At 41.6% G+C, this 19284-nt stretch overlaps 1 protein-coding gene across 1 annotated transcript in view; it reads left to right on the top strand.

The window, feature by feature from the left end:
* NOX4 (NADPH oxidase 4) overlaps positions 1-19284 on the top strand; it is a gene marked incomplete at its 5' end in the record, with an annotated part of 138434 nt that overhangs the window by 48936 nt on the left and 70214 nt on the right. The window contains 4 exons of the mRNA XM_083362136.1: positions 3511-3733; positions 6287-6454; positions 7926-7988; positions 13875-13935. Of these exons, the coding sequence (XP_083218262.1) occupies positions 3511-3733; positions 6287-6454; positions 7926-7988; positions 13875-13935 (515 nt within the window). The remainder of the gene's footprint in view (positions 1-3510; positions 3734-6286; positions 6455-7925; positions 7989-13874; positions 13936-19284) is intronic.

Below are 19284 nucleotides of genomic sequence, written 5' to 3'. Positions count from 1 at the left end.
GCTTCCCGCTCTCCCCTATTGCTTGCACGGCCCGGTTTCCAACAGAGCCGTGGACCAGTATCGGTCCACAGATCAGGGGTTGGAGACCCCTGGTATAGAGTCTCCTATTTGACTAGGGGGTTTGGACTAGAACAGGGGTAGGCAAACTCGGCTCTTTTATGACTCGTGGACTTCAACTCCCAGAATTCCTGAGCCAGCTCCTGCATCACTTACCCCCAGCATCTGATGCAAATAGTAATACTGCGGTTCACAATAATAGAGTCGGAAAGTTTTCCAAAACAATCCCACGTTGAGACATAGCCAGAGCAGCTGAAGGAGGGGGAAGGGAAAAAAAACGAGGGAGGGAAAACACAGAGTAATTAGAAACCACATGTTCAAAAGCAGAAACTTTCCCCCATCATGGATCTTACGCAGGGAACAAATGATCAGAGAGACTCGGGAACTGGGAAGAAGAGAAAAATGAAAGGTTTATAAAAGGTTTTAAAAAAAAAGAGGAAGGGAACCTACGCAGCCTCAACCAGTTGTTTTTGATGCATTACTGATGTTGCCCTAAGTCAGGGGTAGGCAACCTTGGCTCTTTTATGACTCGTGGACTTCAACTCCCAGAATTCCTGAGCCAGCATGGCTCAGCTTGGAAACCTCTCCCTTTCCCCTCAGCGTGGCTGGCTCAGGAATTCTGGGAGTTGAAGTCCACGAGTCATAAAAGAGCCCAGGTTGCCTACCCCTGGACTAGAAGAACGTCAAGGTCTCCTCCAACTCTTGATATTCTATATTTTGTATTCTACCTGTTGAAAACAAAGAAAGAAAAAATATTGGCACAATGTTGGTGGAAGAGAGTGGGTTTTCTTTCTTTCTTTTTTTAAAAAATGAAGGGACTTATTTTTTCTGGCTGCAAAGAGTTAAACGCAGAAGCAGGCAAACTCTCTTTAGTGATACTCACTGCGGCAATGATTTCCACCCCCTTTAAGGGAGGAGGATAAGATTTAATGGCCAATGTAATGTTCCTGCAAGCGCTGCTTCGGGGGTTCTGCATTGTAGGTTAGCTGAAGGACTTTTGAGGGGGTTGTGGATAAAAGGCAAAAGATGGAAAGAGTTTTTATACCTCGCTCAGCCTCTCCCTCATTTTAAACTATTCGTATGTACTGTATCTTGGGGCAGAACCAGCTTTTTTTTTCCCCTTGCACTTCCCTCTCCTTTCTGATTTCTGATTGCAATTTTGAAGCGTGGGTACCTTTCTTTTAATAAAAACATGCCTCCAAAGCTGGCGGAACAGCATGGTTCCTAGAAATATTATTGCTGCAAAAACCGAAATTGGCCCCTTTTGTTTCAGTGAAGTACGGTGTTTTTGCTGATTTTTTTTCTTATTCTTATTTTTTTCTTTTTTTTAAAGCACAACATTCCATGTGGAAATTACCAGGCCTCCTGTCACCGTAAAAATGAATAAAATGTTACGTGTTTGCCGCCTATATTATATGCCTTTTGCTTGGTTTTTGTTTTTTTTTTAAAGAGGAGGAAGAAGTTCTGCATGGTTAAAGCAGAGGGCTATGGTTTTGTAAGAGGGGACTGTTGTAAATAAAGATAATTAAAAACAAGCACAGCACTCAGCGCAATTACAAGAAAGAGAAACAAGATTGTTAATTTCACCTCTGCATTTGTTTGCTTTCTTTCGGTTTTAGGGTGGGTTTTTTTTTTTGTTAACAGTCTCCAAGTTGCCCAGTCAGGGGATATCAATCAAGCTTTAGGATCAAAGTAACAGGATGAGAAAATGAATTTACTTCCCTCGTCCTGTCTTTGGTTTTTATTTTTTTCCTAAACGAGCGAGAATAATTTTTCAAAATGGAGTCCCAGAGAAATCATTATGGAAGCAAAAACATATGTGGTTGTGTCGTTTAGATTTTGCTGAGGGGAATTCATAAAGAAAACTATCGTTATTTGCATCTGCATTTGTGAGGAGGACTCTTAGCAAACCTCAGAACTTAACTCCTGAATATAATTAGATTTAAATTGTGTAGATGAGTGCGTGGGAGGGGAGGAAAATCATGACAAATAATTCATTTAACAACATTTGATCACAGCTAATTTCTGGCTGCATTTTGCGTTTCAGTGCGTCCCATCTCTGGAAGAACACCCCAATATGAGAATGAATTAAAGAAGTTTCTGCTTTGAATTGCCATTTAATTCCAAAAGGCTTCTATAACAGGTTGTCCTCGACCTACAACCATCACTTCGTTTAGTGACTGTCACAATGGCACTTCAAAAAAGGGAATTATGACCACTTTTCACACTTAACGACCATTGTAGCCTTCCCTGTGGTTATGTGATCAAAATTTCGATGCTTGGCAACTGGTTCATATTTATGATGGTTGCAGAGTCCCAGGGCCGTGTGAACAGGTTTTGCTACCTCCTTACAAGCAAAGTGAATGGGGAAGCCAGCTTCACTTAACAACTATGGCTAGAAAGGTCACAAAGTGGGGCAAAACTCACTTAACAAATGTCTCACTTAACAACATAAACCTTGGGCTCAATTATGGTCATACGTCAAGGACTACCTGTATTTCTTCAATCATCTTCTGGGCTGCGCAAAACAGTCCCTTGATGTGGTCCAGCTTGAGTTTTTCAAGTAGAGATTCTGTTTATATAAGAATAGAATAGAGCTGGAAGGGACCTTGGAGGTCTTCTAGTCCAGCCCCCTGCTTAAGCAGGAGGACCTATGCCATCTCAGACAAGTGACTGTCTAGTGTCTTCTTTAAAATCTCCAGTGATGGAGCGCCCACGATTTCTGGGGGCAAGCTATTCCACTGGTTGATTGTCCTCACTGTCAGGAAGTTTCTCCTTAATTCTAGGTTGCTTCTCTCCTTGATGAGTTTCCATCCGTTGCTTCTTGTCCTGCCCTCTGGTGCTTTGGAGAATAGCTCGACCCCCTCCTCTTTGCGGCAGCCCCTCAATAACATAGAATCATGTGGTTCGAAAGGACCTCAAGAGTTTTTCAAGTAGAGATTCTATGTTTTATAACATGGAATCATGGGGTTCGAAGGGACCTCAGAGGTGCTGCTCAAGGCAGGAGTCTTATACCATCCTGGCCAAATGGTTGTCCGGTCTATTTCTGAAAACCTCCAGTGATGGAGCCAGCCACAACCTGAAAGGCAATCTATTCCATTCATTAATTCTTCTCACTGTCAGATAATTTCTCTTTACTTCTAAGGCTGGATCTCTCTTTAACAAGCTTCCACCCATTGTTTCTTGTCCTGCCCTCTGGTGCTTTGGAGATTGAGTCAATCCTCTCTTCTCTGACAGCTCCTCAAGTACTGGAAGTCAGTTATCATGTCCCCTCTATTCCTTCTCTTTGATAGGCTGGGCTAAATCGTATAAATCTACGATTTAGCCTCCAGAGTTCTAATCAATTTTGTTGCTCTGCTCTGTGCCATTTCTAGGTCTCTCAGCATCTGCTTTGTGCCGTGGTGACCAGATTTGCCTCACTTTCTTTTTGTTTGTTTGTTTTTATTTCTGCAGAGGAGTTCTGAAATACCAGAGTAACCTCAAAGAGCACCCCCCTGGGTGTTTCGATCCCAATGGGACCGCTGAAAAAGACATTCCATTGGAAAGTGGCTTCAAATCGTCTCTCGCAGGAAGTGCCGTAGAGCGTTTCCCAGGACCATTGATGGAGCTGCAACCGCTTCTGAAAAGCAACTTTGCTTGTGCAGAAGAGCCCAAATTCCAAGCCTATTTCCCTGAGGTTTGTGTGAGCATCTGTGCTGTATTATGCTGCTGGCAATACTGCTTCTTCTACCGGTTGGCCCTTGTGGTGTGAAAAGCTCCAAACGTTCATAAATATTCCAAGTTGACAGGGAACAAGCTATTAAAATGTTTGCAACTAAGCACCTGGGAGGGAAAAGAGAGTTGTCATGCAGGCTGAGTTCCAAATTTAGACAGGTGTAATTTGTGGTGTTGAAGAGATCTGGTATGAGACAGGAAGGCATTCCAAACACAAGTCTAAAACTAAAATATGCATTACATATTCGTCAAGTGTACACACTCAGGATGTATGAACGATATAAAAGAAATAAACCAGGACTAAACTACGACTGTCGCACCTGTCTGACAGTCTTAGCATGGAGTAGTCAATAGAGGCCATGAGCTGCTCATGTATAATGTACTGAAAAATGCAAATCCAGGCTTGCAACTAAGCATACATTTGACAAGGCGACACTGCCTGCTGAACATTGAGCATTAACTAATAAAAGCTGTTTCAAATTTGTCAGATAAATGGATTGTGTTTTTAGGTGTGCACTTAAAAACAATTCAGCTGGCTTCTCTTGAATCTCGCCGTAAGCTTAAGAGGTTGTTAGCACAATAGACAAGAGTCAATTGGATTGAGATGGGCAACTACAGAAATTGAATAAATAAAAGCTAAATCTGAGCTTAATGGGCATCAGTTATTCCCTAAGTTAATGTTTCTTAATTTTGGCGACTTTTAAGATGTGTGGACTTCAGCTCCCCAAGTTCCCCAGCCAGCAACTCTGATCGAAGCGATAAGATTTTATTTACTTTGTAAAGTGGGTGAAGTTGTATTTACCTGTAACTTTTTTAAAAAAAATATTATACTTGCATTAGCACAGAGCTCTTGAAAAGAAGCTCTGTGCCCATCCCATATCTATCTATCTATCTATCTATCTATCTATCTATCTATCTATCTATCTATCTATCATCTATCTATCTATCTCTATCTCGGGGGTCTTCATACTTGCCAACTTTAAGACTTGTGGACTTCAACCCTCTTTCTTTTCTTATCATCTTGTTGTTGTTAGCTGCGAAGTCGTGTCCAACCCATCGCGACCCTATGGACAACGTTCCTCCAGGCCTTCCTGTCCTCTACCATCTTCTGGAGTCCATTTAAGCTCACGCCTACTGCTTCAGTGACTCCATCCAGCCACCTCATTCTCTGTCATCGCCTTCTTCTCTTGCCCTCAACCTTTCCCAGCATTAGGCTCTTCTCCAGTGAGTCCTTCCTTCTCATTAGGTGGCCAAAGTATTTGGAGTTTTAGCTTCAGGATCTGGCCTTCTAAAGAGCAGTCAGGGTTGATCTCCTCTAGGACTGACCGGTTTGATCACCTTGCAGTCCAAGGGACTCGCAGGAGTCTTCTCATCATCTTGGAAGGATGATAATTGCATAGACCCCTGGGCATCCCATAAATTGCTTGGGAAATACAAGTAGTTCTTAACTTACAACAGTTCGTTTACTGACCGCGTGAAGTTACAATGGCACTGGGAAAAGTGACTTATGACTGTTTTTCATATTTACGGCTGTTGCATCATCCCCATGGTCATGTGACCAAAATTCAGATGCTTGGCAACTGACTCCTGTTCATGACCACTGCGGTGTCCCAAGGTCACGTGATCCCCTTTTCTGACCTTCTGAAAAGCAAAGTCAATGGGGAAGCCAGATTCACTTAACAACCAGGTTGTTATTAACTTATCAACTGCAGTGATTCACTTAACAACTCGGGCAAGAAATGTCAGAGGACGGGGCAAAACTCACTTCAGAAATGTCTTCCATAACAACAGAAATTTTGGACTCAATTGTGGTCATAAGTTGATCGCATTCTGACAAGCAAAGTCAATGGGGAAGCCAGTTTCGCTTAACGACCATGTTACTAACTTAACAACTGCAGTGATTCCCTCAACCACTGTGGCAAGAAAGGTCGTAAAATGGGGCCAAACTCCCTTAACAAATGACTCATTTAGCAAAACTTTGGGCTCAATTGTGGTCGTAAGTCAAGGACTACCTGTAAACTTCTCTGTTCAAGGAATTTGGTGCTGGTATAAATGTAAGTTTTTCTTAAATGAAAAAGGTAGAGAAGCACAGTTGATTAATACACTTTAAGAAACAATCCAGCAATAGAAGAAAATATTTGTAGCTCGTAATTGAACGGTGAGGTCCCTGGAGCTCTCTAAGCTTGGTGCTAACACGGACGATTTTACCTAGTTTGGTAATGAAGCGTCTGCAAGAAAACCATCAAGCTCAGAGAGCACCAAGGAATCCACAGAAATAATCTATGTTTCAACCATTCCTAGGATCTGTTTGTTGAGTTTTTCTGTCATATTTTTAAATGAAAAAAATCAATATGACAACTTGCTGGCTTGAAAGTCTATCCCCCAAAGTTAACCCATCCCATTCATCCCTTCTCGTACTGGTTTGGGTTGCACATATTGAGTTAAAATCGCCAACTAAGTCTTGCTGGCAGACTTTTCCAGAAAAAAAATAATTGCTTTTATTTCTGATCTTCAGACTTGGCTCTGGATCTCCGGACCATTATGCTTATATTGTGTGGAAAGACTGTACCGTTATATCTACAGCAGCTATAAACCCGTCACACTGACTGCGGTTATCCACCATCCGTGTGATGTCCTTGAAATACAGATGGTGAAGGAAGACTTTAAGGCAAGAGCTGGACAGGTGAGTTAGTAATCAGTTGATATTCCAAATCTTCTTCAATGCAGGACTTGCAACTTATATTCAACTGCTTTCTTTACAGCAGGCATGTCAAACTCGCAGCGTCACATGACGCCGAGCAACATATCGCGACTTTTTCCCCATTGCCGGCAATGGGGCGGGCGCGGTTTTGGCGTGATATATCCGGCCAGCTGGCTGGCCAGCAGTTTAATATGCCTGCTTTACCGGGATAGTTTTAGATTTGCATCAATGATAAAACATTTTGGGATAAAATTATAAATAGTTGGATGTTGTACATCTTTCTGAAAAAGGATGTGGTAGCCAGGACCTGGTTCTACATGCTTGTACTAAATAAGCTGCTTGGGCAGGATGTTTTGTGCTGTGCAGCACTTCTTGGATTGACCAGGAGCTCCAGTAGTATTATGTAGATGCATAGTCAGTTCAAGATGTGGTACAGGTGAGCTCCATGTTATGGACAATGTGTAATGTTTGTTTTTTTCCTGTGAAAAGAGATAGTGCTGTTGGCTTCATGGTTTTAAAATGTGAGTCAGATTTTTGAAGAGAAAGACAAAGTTGGACTTTGTTCTTGCAAGCATTTGTCCTACTATAATTTTGCTCACAGTGAGGAAACTAAGTCTTCTCCAGCCAGATCCCTAGCAGAAATCCTTATGTCCCTAGTCAGGGCTGTGAATAAAAATACCTCAATCCATTTAAACCAGTCAGCTAGTAATCCAGTAATAGCTCCTTACTATTGTAGGTAACTGAGTTAAGGTATGCCATTTGAGGAATTACACAATTCCTGAGTGCCTCATGAATCCTAGTAGAGAGTCTTCTAATGTTGTAGAACATACAGCAGAACTGACCAGATCTATAATAGCAAATCAGTTTGCCTTCCAGACCTGGTGGCTTCAGTAGCAATCACAATAGCACTTAAATTTATATAATTATATACATAGTATTTTATAGCACTCCAGGTGGTTTACAAGGTTAGCATATCACCCCCAACAATCTGGGTCCTCCATTTTACTGATTTTGGAAGGATGGGAGCCTGAGCAACCTGGATCTCCGTGAAGATTGAACTGCAGGCTGTGGGCAGAGTTTGCCTGCAATACTGCATTCTAGCCACTGTATCACCAGGGCTTCAAGCTGTTTAGAACCTTGCATATTATAAACAAAAATTTGAACTTGGCTGGCTTGGTGATTGGAAGTCATTGCATTTGTTTCAACAAAGGTGTAATGTGCAGCCAGCTGGTGCTTCTCTCAGCAACCTGGCCATGCTTGCCTTCTGCGCCAGCTGGAGTTTCCAGTCCTAGCACAAATATAACTTCCACAGAGATGGTAGTATAGTAATATCATATGCAAGAACTTTCCAGTGGAATGAGCGGCCCAACATTAGGAGTAACAAGCCCATTTAATGTTTGTTATCCTGTTTTTTATCTTCTTTTTTTCATTTTCTTTGTCTGATATATTTCAGTATGTCATTCTGCACTGTCCAAGTGTATCCTCTCTTGAAAGCCATCCCTTCACTCTCACAATGGTAAGTAATTGGTTTTGTTGGGTATTATTAGCTAGTGTTTGACTTGTTTGCTTGTTCTGGAGATAGATAGATAGATAGATAGATAGATAGATAGATAGATAGATAGATAGATAGATAGGTAGGTAGGTAGGTAGATAGATAGATAGGTAGGTAGGTAGGTAGGTAGGTAGGCAGGCAGGCAGGCAGGCAGACAGACAGACAGATAATGGAGATTGAGAATCTATGTTCAAAGGGTTTCATGAAAACTCTGCAAGATGAGATGCTACTAAGTAATGTGGTCCCAGCGAGAAGTTTGGCTGGGTTCAAAAAGGGTTGAACTAACTCATGGAAGTCATCGGTTAGAGTTGGAGCACTTGTGGGAATGCAATGACTTTAAGCTGATGATATGTTTAAACCCACCCACCCACCCCACACACACACCTCACCCCTACGCTCTGCCTGCTGTTCTTCTGTGGTACATGGATAAGATAGGATAGGACAAGACAGAACAGAACAGAACAGAACAGAATAGAATAGAATAGAATAGAATAGAATAGAATAGAAAGGAATAGAATATATGGTGCTGGTGCTGGGAATAGAATAGAATAGAATAGAATAGAATAGAATAGAATAGAATAGAATAGAATAGAATAGAATAGAATAGAATAGAATAGAATAGAATAGAATAGAATAGAATAGAATAGAAAACAGATTGGAATAGAATAGAATAGAATAGAATAGAATAGAATAGAATAGAATAGAATAGAATAGAATAGAATAGAGCTGGAAAGGACCTTGGAGGTCTAGTCCAGCCTCCTGCACAAGCAAGAGAACCTATACCATTTCAGACAAGTGACTGTCTAGATCAGGGGTCAGCAACCTGAAACAGTGAAAGAGCCACTCAGAACCGGTTCCCTCACAAAAGGAAAAACTGGGAGCCGCAAAAAATGTGTGCACATGCACGTACATGCGCGCATGTGCAGAACAGGGTTTGACTGAAGAGTGGAGCCAAGGTGAGATATGCATCTACCCTGCATATTTGAATTGATTGGTTGAACTTTTTTAGTCCCACTTTTCTTTTTGGACTGCACATGGCAGAGGACTGGGAGCCACAGGAGACGGCTGAAAGAGCCACATGCGGCTCCGGAGCCACGGGTTGCTGACCTGTGGTCTAGTCTCTTCTTAAAAACCTCCAGTGATGGAGCGCCCACAATTTCTGGAGGCAAGCTGTTCCACTGGTTAATTGTCCACACTGTTAGGAAGTTAATTCCAGGTTACTTCTCTCTTTGGTCAGTTTCCAACCATTGTTTCTTGTCTGGCCCTCTGGTGCTTTGGAGAATAGTTTGATGCCCTCTTCTTTGTAGCAGCCCCTCAAATACTGGAATACTGCTATCATGTCACCCCTATTTCTTCTTTTCATTTTACTAGCCAAACCCAAAATTGGTTGCAGTATTCCAGGTGTGGTCTTACTAGGGATTTTTATAAAGCGGTACGTGATCTTGATTCTATGCCTCTGTTTATACAACCCAGGATTGTATTAGCTTTTTTGGCGGCGGCGGCTGCACACTGCTGCAACCAATTTTGGTCACCATACTACAAAAAAGGTGTTGAGACTTTGGAAAGAGTTCAGAAAAGAGCAACTAAGATGATCTATTACCTGGAGACTAAAACATATGAAGAACAGCTGAGGATTTGGGTTTGGCTAGTCCAGGGGTAGGCAACCTTGGCTCTTTTATGACTCGTGGACTTCAACTCTGGGATTTGAAGTCCACGAGTCATAAAAGAGCCAAGGTAATAATAATAATAATAATAATAATAATAATAATAATAATAATAATAATAATAATAATAATAATAATAATAATAATAATAATAATAATAATGATGATGATGAGGAGGAGGAGGAGGAGGAGGAGGAGGAGGAGGAGGAGGAGGAGGAGGAGGAGGAAGGGACCTTGGAGGTCATCTAGTCCAACCCCCTGCTCAAACAGGAAACCTTATACCATTTCAGGCAAATGGCTGTCCAGTCTCTTCTTAAAAACCTCCACTGTTGGAGCATTCACCACCTCTGGAGGCAGGTTGTTCCACTGGTTAATTGTTCTAACTGTCAGGAAGTTTCTCCTTAGTTCTAGGTTGCTTTTCTCCTTGACTAGTTTCCATCCGTTGCTTCTTGTCCTGCTTTCAGGTGCTTTGGAGAATAGCTTGACTCTCTCTTCTTTGTGGCAGCCCCTGAGATATTGGAAGACTGCTATCATGTCACCCCTCACTCTTCTCTTCATTAAACTACACATACCCAATTCCAGCACCCGTTCCCTATATGTTTTGGCCTCCAGCCCCCTAATCATCTTTGTTGCTCTTCTCTGTACCCTTTCTAGAGTCTTGACATCTTTTTTACATCGTGGTGACCAAAACTGGATGCAGTATTCCAGGTGTGGCCTTACCAAAGCGTTGTAAAGTGGTGTTAGTACTTCACTGTGTTGGCTTTTTTGGCAGCTGCAGCACACTGCTGGCTCATATTTAAGTGATTGTCTACTAGGACTCTGAGATCCCTCTCACAGTTACTACTATTGAGCAAGGTACCACCTATACTATACCTGTGCATTTGATTTTTCCTGCCTAAATGCAGAAGCTTACTTTTTTTCACCATTGAATTTCATTTTGTTAGATAGTGCCCAGTGTTCGAGTCTGTCCAGATCCTTCTGTATCTTAAGCCTATCTTCTGGAGTATTGGCTATTCCTGCCAGCTTGGTGTCGTCTGCAAATTTGATGAGTTCCCCATCTATCCCCTCATCCAAATCGTTAATGAAGATATTGAAGAGCACTGGGCCCAGAACAGAGCCCTGGGGCACCCCACTACACCCTTCCTTCCATGTAGATGCAGTTCCATTGAGGACCACACGCTGAGTACGGCCTGTCAGCCAGCTATGAATCCATCTGGTGGTGATGCTGTCTAACCCACATTTTTCTATCTTATCAAGTAGTGGGTTGTGATCTACTTTATCAAATGCCTTACTGAAGTCCAAGTAAATTATATCTACAGCATTCCTCTGGTCCACTAATTTTGTCACTTGGTCAAAGAATGTAATAAGATTTGTCTGGCATGATCTGTTGCCTACCCGTGGGCTAATCTAAAGAAAAGAGGAAATAGGGGTGATGACGTGATGGCAGTATTCCAGTATTTGAGGGGCTGCCACAAAGAAGAGGGCATCAAATTATTCTCCAAAGCACCAAAGGGCTGGTCAAGAAACAATGGTTGGAAATAAAATCAGGACCAAAGATGTGCCCAAACACAAGTACTCAGGAAGCAAAAAGGGCACTTACATTGTCTGACAACTGCTAGATTTGTCTGATTGATTAGCTAAGAAGGGGATGATCTGGTCAACACAATCCATTTTCCATGAGTCAGACTTAAGACTGTCTGATCTTTAGAATGTTATTTTTAATATTTTGGTTTAGCTACGAGGTAGTATGGCTGGATATGCCTTTGTTCCCAGTTCAGGGGAAAATAACCATACCCATGAATCAATTTTCTGAGAGTGAAAAACCACTGGATTCTTTAGAAGCCGAAGAAAGCAGAAATCCTGTGGGATTTTCTGCTTCCCGAGAAGCAGAGAACGGACAACACAGAGAATGCCGCTTCAGTCTAGCTCAGGGGTAGGCAACCTTGGCTCTTTTATGACTCATGGACTTCAACTCCCAGAATTCCTGAGCCAGCCAAGCTGGCTCAGGAATTCTGGGAGTTGAAGTCCATGAGTCATAAAAGAGCCGAGGTTGCCTACCCCTGGTCTAGCTGATTGCAGACAAGTATTTGCTTCTGATTTGTTGGTACATTGGTGTATATTTGTATAGAACAGATCTGGGCCTTCCAAACAACCAGCCAGCAGTGGGTATATTTGCCAATAAGACATGTCCCTAGAGGCAAAAGGCAATGAGACAAAAATAAACTGATCTGCTGACATTTGCTGTTTCCGTGGGCTAAAAGCGCTTGCTAACTTAACTCAAGAGGAAACCCTTTTTCCAAGGTCCTGGAAACTGCTTTGCCCATATCAGTCTAATCACCCATTTAATCCAATATCTTCCAGTCCTGCCACTGAGAGCAGATTCCCCAAGATTTTGGATAGAGGGATTTATTAATGGTTTGCTTCATTGATCGATTTCTGTCCGTCATTTCTCTCTTTTTCCCCACTGGTGTCATGCAGTCTTATTCAACAGTCCCAGTTAGTAACTGGGCATTCTAAACTGCCTTTAAAAACTGCTCAACGTATAAACTATAGCAGCTCTCCAGTTAAGAAGCTACTAGAACAAGTCTACTGATGGGTAGGAGATGGTCCCATAAGCTTTACAGACCCCACCAGTATCTTCTTTGCAGCCTTCAGAGCCCCTGACAGTAATATGAGGTAGAAATGTGCATATTTCTTTTTATTCTGGAAATACTGGAATACCGCTATCGTGTCACCCCTATTTTTTCTTTTCTTTAGACCAGCCAAACACAAATCCTGCAGCTGTTCATATGTTTTAGTCTCCAGGCCTTTGATCATTTTTGTTGCTCTTCTCTGAACTCTTTCCAAAGCCTCAACATCTTTTTTGTAGTGTGATGACCAAAATTGGTTGCAGTATACACTACCTGAACACCTTATCCTCTGCCGTCCCCTTCTCCTTTTTGCCTTCAATCTTTCCCAGCATCAGGATCTTTTCCAAGGAGTCCTCTCTTCTCATTTGGTGGCCAGAGTATTTGAGTTTCAGCTGCAGTATTTGTCAACAGCAAAATAAAAATGGAAAGAGTGGCATCTTTCCAGCAGGACGGTCCATTCTCAAAGCCATGTACCGTAGGAGAACAGCAGGCAGAGCGTGGGGTGGTGGGGTGGTGGGGGCGGAGTTAAACATATCATCAGTTTAGAGCAGGGGTGTCAAACTCAGTTTCATTGAGGGCCGCATCAGCATTGCGGTTGCCCTCAGGGGGCTGGGTGGGTATGGCCAGGGTGGGCGTGGCCTACTGGGTGGGCGTGGCTAGAGTGCATATGGCCTACTGGGTGGGCGTGGCCAGCTCTACATCGTTCGCATCAAGGGTGCCTATGGGGGCCTGGGCAGGAGTGGGACAGATCTGAGGGTCTCTGGCAGAAGGAGGGTCGCTGGGCCAGGGCCAAGGCAGTGGGGGCCGTTCCCTCACTGTTTCCAGGATGGCTTTGCGGGCCACATGAAACCACTTCGCGGGCCGAATCCGGCCCCCGAGCCTTGTGTTTGACATGTCTGGTTTAGAGTCATTGCATTCCCACAAGTGTTCCAACTCTAACCCTCCTGAATTCCGTTGACCCTTCTCTGGCGCCAATTTAGTGTTGAACTTGAGTTGACCAGATACTTGCATATAGGCTGGAGTACATCTTCTATGCTGCAACCTCACCAATGGTCCTGATTCTTTGCAAGCCACTTTTTTTTTAAAAAAAATAGAAACAAACAGGCAAATGCCCCTAAATGTATGGTGGGGAAATATTAACAGTTCGTTTTCTGGGGTTGTGTGAATACAGATTATTACATCAAAATCTGTAACATTTTCAATGGTATGCTATGATACATGTTCTTTGTTGAGCCTTGCAGTAATGAATAAAATAGAAAATTTCTGGATAGCTGATGATGTTCCTTGCTTGGTCTTAACTAACAGAAGGAAGCAGATTAAAAAAAAAGTTGTGTTCAATTTGCTTTGTGAGCATAGTGGAGAAGAGAAAGAATGAAAACAGTGCTCGGCGGAAGTGCCCCATTCCTCGTATAGTAACTGCATTATAGTAAGTTACTACCTTTGATCGAGACTAGTAATTACTAGTAACCAGCCCAATGTGGAGCCCAACTTCCATTTTTTTGAGTTACTATAGTAATGCTTTATTATTGATTATTTTAACTTGCTTCATTGCGCAGTGCCCAACAGCTACCAAGGCAACGTTTGGAGTGCACATTAAAGTCATAGGAGACTGGACAGGTATGTGAACAGCCCACTTTCACTTGTAATGAATATCTTGATACAAATCCCCCATCATTTGTGTGCCATTGCACGGGTGCCAAAGGTGGCACGCAGAGCCCTCTCTGAGGGCACACGTGCCCTCGCCCCAGTCCTAGGACTTCAGCTGGGTTTTATAAAACCTTTTTGCTTTAGGCCTTCGCCGCCATGTGCAAGAAAAAAAAAGAATCAATCGATTTCAACTCGCAGGAGAAAAAAAAGATCTCGCAAAGTTGGAATTGATTGATTGAACTTTTTAGTCCCACCCAGTCTGCCATTACCACTGCAGCCACGCCCACCCAAAGGGCCATGCCCACCCGGCACCTGATGATACATAAGTGGGTTTTGGGTTGCAGTTTGGGCACTCGGTCTCTAAAAGGTTCGCCATCACTGGTGTAACCCTTGCTTTCCACCTGTGCACACACACCCAGCAATTTTATTGTGGTATGAATTAGGCTCATAGACACTCTGCTCTTCTAAAACTGGGTAACAGGTCTTGTTAGTCATAAATAAGGTGGCTCGATTTTGTTTCTGATTGGATGTGTGTGCGTGTGTGTGTGTGCGTGTGTGTAAGAGAGAGTGAGATGCAAGCAACCTGAGGCACTTGTGAATAGCTAAAGTTAGTAACTTCATTGTCTGCCTCCTATATTACAAGAATCTCACCAGACTTCCTGCCTTCCCCCAGGAACAATCAAATAAGGCTTTTTGGATTTTGAGGGAGGTCAAGCTTATGTTGCTTGTTACTGTGCAATGATTCCAAGCTAGGTCCTCACTTGACCCCTCCTTCCAGCCTTGCTGGCAGATTCCTAACCCAGAGAGCTTTTGTGTAATGCCTTTGTTTCCTTTGCATCATATCTGAGAATTGTCACAGAAAATGTCTCTTGCTAGGTAAGGAGATTTTCGTACCAGCTGTTTGATTGCCTTCCCAATTACTTAGCATTTATTTCATATTGTGATTACCACATTACCTTTCATTTCACCATATGCTTCTCCTCCTGGGTGGTGGGAAACATCCTTTCACCTCACATAGTCCTCTGGAACGTTATGGTCCTCTTTAATTTTTTTGCATCAAGTAGGATGGATAGAAAGGCAATTGATTGAATGAAAATGGCTCAACATTGGGATCAACAGTTCAGGGGGAAAAACCCTAACAGTAATAAAAAATATAGGGCAGATGGAGCTAATTTATTTGCAGAAGGGGAAAGTCAGTTAATGGAGGGTGTTTCTCCCCTTTTTAGTACTGTAATTATTTACTTTGTGTAATGCTTATCTCTGACTAATATCTTCATTTGCATTGTAATGCAAATATGAAAATGATGCCATTTGCATATATATACATGTTTTGCGTATTACAATATAACAAAAAATATGTTTATTAAGAGATTTTATAAGTATAATACATTCAAAACAAAAAAAGTAAAGTAAGCGTGAAAAAGAAAAAAGAAGAGACAAAGGAGAAATAAGTTAGCAAAATGAGCCTTGGTGGAGCAGGGGGCTGATGCCTCCTTAAGTAAGACCAGCTGCCTGCAATTAGTGCAGGTTCACATCCCACCAGGCTCAAGGTTGACTCAGCCTTCCATCCTTCCGAGGTAGGTAAAATGAGGACCCAGATTGTTGAGGGCAATTAAGCTGACTTTGTAATAATGCCGCTTGGGGTGTGTGTGAAAGCCCTAATAAGCAGGCATATACATAGAATGAAGGCTATTGCTAAGCACATTGATTTGTGCTTAGAGTGTAAGCCGCCCTGAGTCTTCGGAGAAGGGTGGGATATAAATGGCATTAAAAGAAAAAAGAAAAAGAAAGAAAATAGAAAACATGAAATAGAAATATAAAGAAGTGGCTTCTGATGTTCCTCTAAGCCAGGGGTGTCAAACTGCCGGCCCGTGGGCCGGACGCATCACAACAAAAGCGTGTCCACCCCATTGCTGGCAATAAGGAAAAAGCTCCAATACGTCGCGCGATGTCACGTGACATCCCACGTTTGACATGTCTGCTCTAAGCAGTTAAACATACAATTCTAATCCAACCTCTCTCTAACCTTACATCATAATTCTCTTCTTTCTGTGACATATTCTTTCTAATCATCCAAACTGTAAGTCACAAAATCAGTTTCTTTTTATGCAAAAAATCCAAAGGACTTTCCAGTCATTGATAAATGCGAGTGATGACTTTTCCTTAATCAAAGAAGTCGGTTTGTCTTCTCAGCAAGTTCTGTCAATTTCACCAACCATTCCTCCATGATGGATAATGCCAAATCTTCCCATCTTTGTGCATATAGTAATCTTACCACGTACACTGAAATGATATTCCATGATTTCTAATTGTTTACCCAACAATCCTTAAAGGAAAAGTTCTGGCTTCAATTTCATTATAAACTTTAATATTGTTCGTATCAAAATGTGTATTTGATTCCAAGGTTTGGGGTTTGGTTTGGTTTTGTTTTAGCTTTTTTACAGGAGAAAATGTCTCTTCATGTTGTTCATGCTTTCAAGATGTTCAGCCTTTATACATTCTGGATAATTTCTCTGGTGTCATGTACTAATGATACCTTATTTTATAAAAAATCTCTTTAAGATTACAATGTAATTTTCAACCCTTTCGACCACACATTTTTCCAGATCCATCTGTATCGATACCAACGTTCTTAGCCTACTTTTTCTTTTTCCATTTCAAATTTCAACAAAAGTTTATAAATTTTAGCAACTGCATTTTCATCATTGTGCACAATTGCACCTGGATTTCCATTTTACTTTCTTTCATATCATTTACTTGGACTTCAGTAACACATTTGATAAAGTAGACCACAAACTAGTACTTGATAAGATAGAAAAATGTGGGTTAGACAGCATCACCACCAGATGGATTTGTAGCTGGCTGACCGGCCGTACTCTGGATGTGATCCTCAATGGAACTTCATCATCTTCATCAATGATTTGGATGAAAGGATAGATGGGGAACTCATCAAATTTGCAGATGGTGACCAAGCTGGCAGGAATAGCCAACACTCCAGAAAACAGGCTTAAGATACAGGAGGATCTTGACAGACTTGAACATTGGGTGCTATCTAACAAAATGAAATTCAGTGATGAAAAAAGTAAGGTTCTACATTTAGGCAAGAAAAACCAAATGCATAGGTATAGTATAGGTCAGGGGTCGGCAACCTCGGCTCTTTTATGACTCGTGGACTTCAACTCCCAGAATTCCTGAGCCAGCATAGCTGGCTCAGGAATTCTGGGAGTTGAAGTCCACGAGTCATAAAAGAGCCGAGGTTGCCGACCCCTGGTATAGGTGGTACATTGCTCTATAGTAATAAGTATGAGAGGGATCTTGGAGTCCTAGTGGACAATCACTTAAATATGAGTCAGCCGTGTGCTGCAGCTGCCAAAAAAGCCAACACAGTGCTAGGCTGCATTAACAGAGTAATATAGAATCAAGATCACGTGAAGTGTTAATATCACTTTACAATGCCTTGGTAAGGCCACACTTGGAATACTGCATCCAGTTTTGGTCACCACAATGTAAAAAAGATGTTGAGTACAGAGAAGAGCAACAAAGATGATTAGGAACTGGAGGCTAAAACATAAGGAACGGTTGCTGGAATTGGGTATGTCTAGTTGAATGAAGAGAAGGACGAGGGGGGACATGATAGCAGTGTTCCAATAGTTCAGGGTCAAGCTATTCTACAAAGCACCTGAAGGCAAGACAAGAAGCAATAGATGGAAACTAATCAAAGAGAGAAGCAACCTAGGAGAAATTTCTAACAGTTAAAACAATTAATCAGTGGAACAAACTGCCTCCAGAAGTTATGAATGTTCCAACACTGGAAGTTTTTAAGAAGAGACTGGACAACCATTTGTCTGAAATGGCTTGAGCAGGGGGTTGGACTAGATGACCTCCAAGATCCCTTTCATCATCATCATCATCATCATCATCATCATCATCATCATCATTATTATTATTATTATTATTATTATTATTATTATTATTATTATTTTCTGTAAGTAGGAAATTGTTTGACAACTATATCCTTCTGCCCTTAGTTGCTCTCTTGATTTAATTTTATATTCCTTTGGTGATTCTTCAATAATTCGTGGTACATTAACCTTTTTGTCTTTGCCTGTTGTTTCTTTTCTATAACATGCTTCTTGTGCTGACATTCATAGCCCAGTTTGTGCACTTCTAACTCTAAAAATACTTTGTTTCTCAGCAACATCCCTTCTTTCATCCAAACCAAATAACAACCTGCAAAATACAATTTGTTCACTAAACCTAATCCCCATCCTCTTTCCTTTGCGTCTTGTAACATTGTGTATTTCATTTATGGAACATGGGGGCTGGCCCCCACTCTGACACTCTTTCGTAAGGCCCTGAAGACGTGGTACTGCCAGCGGGCCTGGGGGAGCCAGAGCAGGATGGAGCCCATTAAATAACAAGTATGAATGTGCATTTTCACCAGAGTGGGGAGTATGGGGGGTTATTGTATTATTATTATTTTATTATTATTTTATTATTATTATTATTATTATTATTATTATTATTATTATTATTTCTTTTATATTGTGTTTTTATTTCCTGCAAGCTGCCTTGCGTCGCCATGCGGGAGTAGAAGGCAATATAAATTTTCCAAATAAACAAAAAATAAATACAAATACCAGTTGCAACTGAAGATTTCCAGTAATTAACAGAGGACACAATATATAACTTCGGATCGTTTCCCTCAATAGATCGATGAACTAGTGTAATGTTTTGACTTAATTGTTTAATTGGGTTCTTCCTATCACGTTTGAGGACTTGCATGAAGAACTGATTCCGTTTAGTTAATATTTTTGGAGAAATATTGAACATTCCAAAAGGTTCAAAAAATTTTAAGCACCAATGTATGAAACCTCCCTCTATTTTGTAAACAAGTGGTACCCCCAATATTTCCACATTTATCCATATCCTAGTAAGAATCGGGCTGCATTATTGCAAGGTGTTATTTGTGGGGCTGCCTTTGAAGACTGTTTGGTCATAGCTAGACAGTGGATCTAATTTATTATGGAAATTCTTTAAGAATGACCAAGGAAGTCTCCTACAATTCTTAGATGATGATGACGATGATAATAATAATGTTGGAAGGGACCTTGGAGGTCATCTAGTCCAACCCCCCGCTCAGGCAGGAAACCCTATACCATTTCAGACAAATGGCTGTCCAGTCTCTTCTTAAAAACCTCCAGTGTTGGAGCATTCACCGCTTCTGGAGGCAGGTTGTTCCACTGATTAATTGTTCTAACTGTCAGGAAGTTTCTCCTTAGTTCTAGGTTGCTTCTCTCCTTGACTAGTTTCCATTCG

This window comes from Vipera ursinii (assembly GCF_947247035.1).
Source record: "Vipera ursinii genome assembly, chromosome: 4".
Lineage (NCBI taxonomy): Eukaryota > Metazoa > Chordata > Lepidosauria > Squamata > Viperidae > Vipera > Vipera ursinii.
Note: the sequence above shows the minus strand (reverse complement) of the source record. Positions and strands in the feature narration are given on the sequence as shown.